The 9,587-nt window shown below is 35.1% G+C and overlaps 1 protein-coding gene and 1 pseudogene across 1 annotated transcript; one reads left to right on the top strand and one right to left on the bottom strand.

Moving 5' to 3' along the window:
• Positions 1 to 2,897, top strand: part of LOC107725769 (GRIP and coiled-coil domain-containing protein 2-like) — a 13,972-nt pseudogene extending 11,075 nt beyond the window's left edge.
• Positions 2,898 to 4,110: 1,213 nt separating this feature from the next.
• On the bottom strand, positions 4,111 to 8,116 carry LOC107725892 (JNK1/MAPK8-associated membrane protein-like). Its single transcript, XM_016535313.1, has 7 exons — positions 7,973 to 8,116; positions 7,717 to 7,796; positions 6,695 to 6,849; positions 5,801 to 6,007; positions 5,536 to 5,717; positions 4,936 to 5,012; positions 4,111 to 4,837 (listed from the first exon to the last, which is right to left on the bottom strand). Exons 1-7 carry the CDS (start codon positions 7,974 to 7,976, stop codon positions 4,619 to 4,621), a joined length of 924 nt encoding a protein of 307 aa, XP_016390799.1. The 5' UTR covers positions 7,977 to 8,116; the 3' UTR covers positions 4,111 to 4,618.
• Positions 8,117 to 9,587: the final 1,471 nt, after the last annotated feature.

Below are 9,587 nucleotides of genomic sequence, written 5' to 3'. Positions count from 1 at the left end.
GGTCCAAAAAAATCCAATTGCTGGGTTTGTCCCTATTTTACCCAGCACTGGGTTGTATTCAACCCAGCATTTTTTAGAGTGTAGAATACATAGAATCCAAATCACTTTGCAAATTAACAAATAATATTTTAACTGGTTTAATTCATGTTTACGTGTGGTTAAATGTAAAGATAAATTTTTTTTTTTTTAAAACAAGTTTAACTTGATCTGCACTCTAAAAAATGCTGGGTTAAATGTAACCAAAACAACCCAATAGCTGGGTTTGTCCCTTTTTAACCCAGCGCTGGGTTATATTTAACCCAGCATTTTTTAGAGTGTGCAAATGTCATTGGACAGTTTTTGGACAGAATTTGTTAGTCCTCCTCAAATCATTGTTAATATAGTCATTATCACAACATTTGTGTACACAGGGCAGCATTTGAAGCTGAAAGAGTGTCTGAATGTCAATCTCGCAAAACTCTTAAAGAGGAACACGAGGAGTATGCAACGGAGATCAATGCAGCCATTGAAACAAACAGAGAATATATATGGAGAGCTGCTCGAGGAGGTCTGACTGAAACACTAGACAGTAGTGGTGGAAATGCAAAGAGACGTCACTGTATCTAAGGCGTGTTGTTGTTTTTGTAGAAGAAGAAACTCCAAGACCATATATTATTGGATTCAGTGATAACGGATCTTACAGAAGAGCTGGTCAACACAGAGGAAGAGGGAAAAGAAATGGAAATGACCTACCAGGCTGAAATTCAACAGCTTACAGTACAAGAGCGAATCCATATTCATAGACTTATTATAAGCTCAATAAAACATTTCAAGATGGATGTGGTTTAGCTAAGAGTGCATCTGAAAACTAAAAATGTATGTCTTGTGTCTCAAAAGAGGTATGCAGAATCAATCACTCAAGTTCATGCGGAGAAAGAGCAGGAGCTCAAGGACCAGGAGTCGATTTTAGAGATGGTGGAGTCTCAGTTTGACATTGACCACCTCAAACATCAAACTTTAAAGAAACAAATATCAGGTACAGACTTCATTTCTATTCTCCTCATGTATAGCTCAACACTGCACCTTACCTGAACTATGGAGTCACAAACCGGCCACCTGCTGTTTCTCAGCTAGCATTTGTTTCTTTATGAGATAAGATTTACAATATGTAACTGGGTCGTTCTATAATTGCAAATAATTAAATTGAGAAAGAATAGAGATTAACTTAATCTATGCACAATAAATGGATGTTTTTTTTTACCAGTTTTGCATTGGCAAACTAGGTGGCAATTTTAGGATAACTGAACTTCTAAATGTTTTTGTAAGGATTTTGTGTTTTTCTTTACCAGAGTTGGAAACCCAAAGAAAACATCTTGAGCTCTCCATTGAGGAGGTCACAAAACAGACTGCTGCTCTCCTACAACCAAAGGTTAACATTTACTCAGTATTTCACATTTTCCAATCGTGTGTTAGTTTACTTGCTGGCTTTAGTGTCCATTTGTATGTTTGTAGGATGATCTGAAGAGAAAGTTGATGATTTTGAGAGCCAAGCATATGGAGATGTTAACTGCTAACACTGCAGAGATCAGTGCAGTCGAAAAAAGCATCAATGAGAACAGGGTCATGCTGGAGCAAGTTACGATGGAAAACAGTCGCCTACATGTGGTGAAGACCCACGCTAATCAGCACACAGACACATACCCTTGTTAGCACGCCGCTTGAGATGATTTTCAACAGTTTCTTTTTTTTTTTTTTTACAGTGCATTGAACAAATGAAGGAGGAAATATTGGATGCAAAGAAAGACAAGGAAAAGTATATGCAAGAGGCCAAGTGGATGAAAGAGGAAGTGCAGTGAGTCTTTTGACTATGACTTTAACATTTTAAAGTATTCAGCCCTTAGTATAATGATCCAGAACAAATCATGTCTTTTCCGTTCCTAGAGAGTCTAACAGACACCTGGAATACAGATATGTTGCTTACTGAGGTACAAGAAAACGTCAAAACACAATACAGTTAAGAAACATTCCTGGTTCAATATAAATGATCTAGTGCTGTCAAATGATTAATCGCATCCAAAATAAAAGTCTTTTGTTTACCTAATATATGTATGTGTACTGTGTATATTTATATATATATATATATATATATAAATACACACACATGCATGTATATATTTAAGAAAAATAAGTTATGTTTATATTTTAAATATATTTATATATAATATAAATTATATGAATATATATACATGTAAATATTTTAGAAATGTATACATGCATGTGAGTGTATTTATATATACATAATAAATATACATAGTACACACATATATATTATGTAAACAAAAACTTTTATTTTGGATGCGATTAATCGCGATTAATCGTTTGACAGCACTAAAATGATCTCAATCAACAGCACCTGTGGCATGCTGTCAATTATTACTCAATCTTTTCCTCAGTTTATAACAAAAATACAAAATTAGAGTAATGCACTTACAAATGGAAGTCTATTGGAAGAGCTTCACGTTCCTGCGTTTAGACTCTTCTGTAAACAGAGGGATGCCAGAATTATTTTCCGTGGTAATTGGCAACAGATGTTATTTATCAAGATTAATGCAATGAAACCGGAATGTTCCTTTAAACTGATGAACTCTGAAGTGACTGTTAAAAACTCTTTCCTGAACTTGATGTTTTGATAAAGGAATTTATCAAATGTTACTTAATAATAAATGAACTAATCGTGGCTTTTTTTATATTAGGAATCTGCAAATCAAGACCAAAAGATTGTGGAGAACATATTCAATCTCATAGTGAGGGTTCGAGAAAGAAAACCTCACATCAGCGACAGGCTGGAGAAAGAGTTAGCAGGCATGAGCTCTGTGTTAGAGAAGCCAAACTACAAAAACAAAAACACTTTACATTAATATAGAACAGTACACTATTTCCAATATCTTCTGACATTAAAAAAAGTCAGATTTCAATTGTTAAGAGCAACTTTTGGATGGTTTTAAATATTTTATCAAATTTAAAATGTATAATGACTACAGAAAGTATGGTAATAAGGTTTCATTTGTTAGCATTAGGAAACATGAAAAATGAGCACAATAATTTATTCAACAAGTCAAACACAGCTGACAAACATTCATTTTCATAGATCTGATGGCCATGGATGTAATGCACCACTATGTAAAACATCACGTTGAATAAAACTCTAAAACGTTAATATCTCTAATCAGTTTATATTCCACACATCACTGTTGAACTTATAAATAATAAATATACATGCTTAAAAGAAATCATTAGTCAAGTTGTATGCAGAATTACATAGCAGCAAAACAAACATAATTCCACATGCATATTTGTCATTGTCAGAATCAGAATCAGAATCAGAATGAGCTTTATTGCCAGGTATGTTTACACATACAAGGAATTTGTTTTCGTGACAGAAGCTTCCACAGTGTAACAGAATGACAGTGACAGAACAAAAAACACAGATAATAAAAAATAAAATAAAAATTTAAAATAGAACAAGTAAATAAGGAATAAAAATATATAAGAAACAGCTGAAAGCCCGGCAGACTCAACGCGCTGTCCGGAATGGCGTCTTTCAGCCAGGTTTCCGTGAAACACAGAGCAGCAGAGTTTGAAAAATCCTTATTTGTCCGGGAGAGCAGAAGGAGTTCGTCCGTTTTGTTGGGTAGAGAGCGGAGATTTGCCAGATGGATGCTAGGCAGCGCCATTCTGAATCCGCGCTGCCTGAGCTTCACGAGCGCGCCTGCTCGCTTCCCCCGTCTGCGCGTCCTGAAGCGCTTGATCAGTGCCACAGCTCCCCCGACTACAATGTCCAGCAAAACATCAGAATAGTCGAAAACCGGTGAAATATCGGGTGGTGTGTACTGCCGAATGTCCAGCAATTCGTCTTTGGTGAAACTGATTGCAGGGATATAACTAAAGACAGGACAAACTAACAAAAACATAAAAACAACTGCGGAGCACGCCACGGAGGCAGCCATCAGCGTCGGCGCCATCTTAGTGTTTTTAAGATGGTTTTAAGATGGTTTTTAACATACCTTTTTTAGTGTTAAGCTTTTATCATGTAACATGCATGAAAATAAAGCGTAAATACATACAACTGTATTTGGCAGTTTAGTTTATAAGAAGGTTTATGTCATATGAAAATGGTTAACATTACTGCAGGGCTCTCAGGAAATTCACAGACCAGCTGTTTCATATATAACACAAAAAAAAATACATTGTACATTACAACAGATTGTTGATTTGTATCTATTCTTGACAACAGATACAAATCACAAAAAGTATCAAAACCTAAATTAATAATATATACTTAAGTTACCATAAATTTACAAAAACATCGACTACCACTTCGCTTTCAGGATTTAAAGAAAAACAGTAAGGAAAAGAACATTCTTTACAAAGTATGTAATTTGATCTCTGTTCAATACAAGCAAACACATAATAATATTCATAGACGTAAAAGAAAACTTTATGGCATCATACTATATCATGAGCAATGACTAAATGTTTTGTTTATGGCTCTTTGGTGTCCATGCCAAAGGTGTCATTACATTAAAAGTCTTTAACATGTGAGTTTGAGGGAGGTGATTCTCCTACACAGGAAGTGACATCAGTGTCCATTTCCACCCTCTGACAGAATTCTGTTTGGCTCTGTGAACCTGGCCGTCAACAGGTAGAAGAGAGCGGGTCCAGGCACCAGAGCCAACAACGGCAAATCCTGCCCCAGTTTATCCAGTCGGGATATGGAAATGATACCGTATGCATGAAGGAGCCAATGGCTGAAGAGAACCACGAGGCGTTTCTTCTTAGCCACAAGGTTTTTGAAAGACTGTGGGAGATAAGTCACAAACAGTTTTAACACATGTCTTTGAAAACGAAATAAAAGGCATTATGACATAAAAAAAACACAATACACAATGTATTTACCTGTATCTCCGAAGCTGACATGTAAACTGCCAACGTGACCAACGATAAGACCAAAGTAATATATGGAAATGCATAATCTGATGAAATAAGAAAGGGAAATATAAAAACACAAAAGCCATTAAAAACCATTGAAAAAAACTGTTACTTAAAAGACAATAAACTTTAACTGATATATAATTAAAAACTTTTTAACTTGTAGTAATATAACTAAAACCTAATAAAAAAATTAATAGAACGATATAGACGTTTAAAAAATAATAATACAAATAGCAAAAACAACAAAAGTAGTAACTAAAATTAAACTAGAAAATTCATATTTTATTTCAGTTTTAATTTTTAATTTTAATAAAAAAATAATTCTATTTTATTTCAGTTAGTTGCCAATGCAACATTTCACATTTTCATTTTACTTGCATAAAATAACTAAGCTGAAATACAAATGAATAAAAACTACATATACATTTAAAAAATAATAATAAAAATGATAAAAACAACAAAATGACTAACATTTCAACTAAAACAGAAAATCTAAAAATAATTCAAAATATTAATAACATAATCATATTTTCTTGGGGACACTTTCAAGCGTTCGACACTCACAAAGAAGTCCTCCTCCAACTGCCTGCAGGACAGTGAGGATCGGGAAGAAGTACAGCGCTGCGTAGATGCTCTTGAAACGATCGGTCTTGCCTAAACCGCACGCAATCTTTTTAACCAGAAGTGGCCGCAGAAGCATCATAAAAACCAGACAGAAGGCGTAGTAGATCAACACGATGGTGCACCTAAAAGAACAGGTCATCAGAAACCAATAGAAATAGCTGGCGTCTCAAATCAAATAAAATGGCATTTTGAAAAGGCCACTCACAGAGGGAACACGGCCTCCTGCGTGCAGTGCAGAGTGGTGACGTAGTCTGGACTGGGGTTATACAACATGGTGTACCAGTCAGAAAGCATCTTAACCTCGCAGGAACGAATATACAGAGAGCCGACAGGATCGTTGAGAAACAGAGTCACTATGGCAGCAGCCGTGCACTCAAACAGGGCAGTAATATGCTGGAAAAGGGCACTAGAACTGGAGATGATATTAAGAGAGCAAAGGTTAGTTTGAAGCTCACTTTAAAAATGCATTATTAAAGTTTAAGGGGATGGTCCAACAAAAAAAAATTCTGTCATCATTTACTCATCCTCATGTCATTCCAAACCTGAATGCCCGTCTTTTTTCAGTTGAACATAAAAGAAGATATTATGAAGAATGTTGGTAACCAAACAGTTTTGGTTCCCATTGACTTCAATTGTACGGATCAAAAATATAATGGAAATCAATAGGAATCAAAACTGTTTGATTGAAAACATTCTTCATACCATGCTTCTCATGTACCACAGTAGAAACGTGATTTCTGTGAGTCTTAATTTGCCCTTCCACAAATGAAGGCCTAAAAAGGTCTTAAATCACAACAGAAACTCTTAAATTCATAAAGCTATGGCATAAATGTTGCATGCGCTGCAAAAAAATAAATAAATACAATTAAAAACAAGAACAAACATCTGTCGTTGGGGTATGAAAACTTGTTTTCCCTGTGAATTAAGTTGTGTATACAGGTTGTGGAACGACTTGAAGGCGAGTAAAAGTTTTCATTTTTGGGTGAACTATCATTTGAGAAATAGTATTGGAAAACAAAACGCAAACTAATCAGATCCGCACAATAATATTGCCTCATGTATCGTACTATTGTTTAGCACAAGAAATTCTGCCGACTACCTTTTCTTCCCTGAATACCACTCAATGAAGAACCAGTGTAGGACCAGAGGCAGCATCGCCATGAAGCCCAGGTACAGCCAGTCATACAGCTCAGGAGATCCGCTGCATTTCTCACATATCTTTTCAAAGTTTGTTCTCTGGCCACGAGGACAAACCTTGATTAAAAGAGTGGTAACTGTTATTAAAGCCCAAAATAACTCCAAAATATTTAGTCATATTAAATCCAATCCACAAAACACCACTGAACTGTGCAATCATACATCAGTACAAGCAGAACTGTTCTCGAATGACCAGGCGAATACTGTTGCACTACACGCTTAAAAATATACATTTACAAAAAAAGGCGTTTTTGCAACTATGCTAGTGAAGAACCTTTCAGTCAACGGTTTTTAAAAGAACTATCTTTTTCTTAGTGAAAGAAGACACCTTTTCCACTAGATAAAGTACCTTTTCTTCAACTGAAAATTTCCATGGATGTTAAAGGTTCTTCATGGAACCACAGGACAATAAAGAACCTTTATTTTAAAGGACGTAATTGACAGTGGTTCTCTTAGATGTACATATGTGTAGAAATAAAGATAAACCTAATTTGTTAACGTTAGTTAATGCATTATCTAACAATAACCAATATAATATTTTTTAAACTTTCATTAATATTGGTTAATGAAAGAGATCCAATTATAATTATGAATTATCGCAATGCATTAACTACTGTTAACAGATTCAACAATTGATTAAAAAAACATTATTAAATGTTGAAATTAATATGAACTAAGATTAATAAATACTGTAGAGGTAACGTTATTGTTCTTTGTTAGTTCGTGTTAACTAACAAAGTTAGTTAACTAATGATAACAGATAAAACCTCAATGTAAAGTGAAATAAACAATCTTAAACTAGTAAAATGTACATCAGAGCATATGTACACAATCGTGCTGTTATGCATATGACCTCTTGCGTATACAGTTAAGCAATCGGTGTGTGTTTTATTTGAACCGATTAATGTAAAATGAGGCACTTACCCCACATTCTCCTTCAACAGAGTCATTTATGGTGGTCCTTCCGCAGTACAGCCCAGGACAGGTGGAGCTCATTGCGACAACTGCATTACAGCCAGAAAAACATTAAAATAATAACATCCTTTAATAGAATACAAAACATTTGACTTTAGTTATCATGGCAGTAAACTAGCTACTCTATCAACAGCAAAGAAACCACATATAACTGAATGAGATAGTCATTAGTCGACTGCATTTAATCTTCATCGTTTTAACATACCCATGTCATATGCAGCATTAAAAAACGATCAATCGCTCAGTTTATTGGATTAGTTGATTTTAAGCAAACAAACCAACGTAACAGAAACCGGAAGAAAAAACGCCTCCGTCTTCTTCGTGTGATGTGGGACGTGTTGCTAAAAGAGAATCGTATCACAGCGCCACTCACTGGCCAGATTTACACTCTCCGGAATGTAGGAATAATATGACAATCATTCAGGTCCATGGTATATGCACCACCATATAATTTAACAAGCATGGCACACTGCCACAGTACTTTGTTTGTTTGTTTGTTTGTGTGTGTGTGTGTGTGTGTGTGTGTGTGTCAAGTCATTAGGGCAGTTACATAACTTTGAAAAGCTTTAGAATATTGATTGTTTTTATTAGCTTCTTATTTTGTGATCTCATATTAGAAAGGGTTTCAACGTATATTTTAAGATCAGTGTTACAAAATGTAATATATGATGGATTCTTTTGAATTACTTTTGACTTATGTATACAAAACTTTGCTAAGATAATTAACAGATTAATAATATAAATATGTTTATCAGAAAAAGATGGGTTTTGATAACAAAGTAAAATATAATCAGGTTCTAAATTAAGGGCTTTGTTTAATTTTTTTGTTATGTCTATTTTAAAGTCAACCCAAAATGAAATAGAAAAAGGGCAATAGAAAAATAAATGTTCAATATCTTCAACAGATACATTACAAAAGGTACATTTATCACAAACACTATGAATATATCTGTTGTAAAGCACTGCAGTTTATCTTTTGGTGCGATGAATGAAGCTGAAGTAGAATACTTCAAGTAGAATACTAGAAGTCTACTAGCTGTAGAATCTACTTTTGTTATTGTATTTCTGATGTTATTTATTTTATCAGTGAAGAAATTCATAAAGTCATTACTATTAAACTGTGAGGGAATATTTAGAGCGGGTGGCCTCTGGTTATTTGTTAATCTAGCCACTGTGCTAAATAAAAACCTTGGATTGTTTTGGTTATTTTCTATGAGTCTGTGGATATGCTCGGCCCTGGCAGCTTTTAGAGCCTGTCTATAGCTGTGTGTGTGTGTGTTTGTGTGTGTGTGTGACTGGGTCTTTCACGTATTTAATTATAAATATTTAATATTTAACTTAGTATTTCATATTGAACCACTTTCAAGGGCCTTTTTTCAGACAGACAGACGGATAGACGGACAGACGGACAGACAGACAGACAGATAGACGGACAGACGGACGGACGGACGGACGGATAGATAGATAGATAGATAGATAGATAGATAGAATTACATAAAATAAACATTGTGCGTTAATAGAAACGTTTGCAGGTCTGCATCAGCGGATGCGTGCGCAAAAAGCACAACAAATGAAACTAATTTTCATAAGAAAGTGCGTAATTCAGCTGGAAAAAATCAGGTCCGGTGTCATGGCAACGGCTTCAAACGTCAAGGGGAGGTGCAGGGGCAGCATCTGTATCACAGAAATAAAATAAGCATGTAGAGCGCCGATTAGAAAGAAAACAGTTTAAAATGGGCGGGCCTCAGCAGCGCGGACGCTGGTCAGATGCAACGGGCTGACAAACAATTAAACGCCTTTTTAATTCAATGGCTCTTAAA

This window comes from Sinocyclocheilus rhinocerous, unplaced genomic scaffold (assembly GCF_001515625.1).
Source record: "Sinocyclocheilus rhinocerous isolate Xijiao unplaced genomic scaffold, SAMN03320098_v1.1 scaffold1004, whole genome shotgun sequence".
Classification (NCBI taxonomy): Eukaryota; Metazoa; Chordata; class Actinopteri; order Cypriniformes; family Cyprinidae; genus Sinocyclocheilus; species Sinocyclocheilus rhinocerous.
Note: the sequence above shows the minus strand (reverse complement) of the source record. Positions and strands in the feature narration are given on the sequence as shown.

Bases quoted from the DNA above. Each gene is read 5' to 3' on its own strand.
- LOC107725892 (XM_016535313.1), bottom strand. The intron at 6,008-6,694 runs GTAGTCGGCAGA...TATCATCTCCAG, and splicing joins TGGTATTCAGGGAAGAAAAG to TTCTAGTGCCCTTTTCCAGC. The intron at 5,718-5,800 runs GTGAGTGGCCTT...CTGTTCTTTTAG, and splicing joins CAGGAGGCCGTGTTCCCTCT to GTGCACCATCGTGTTGATCT.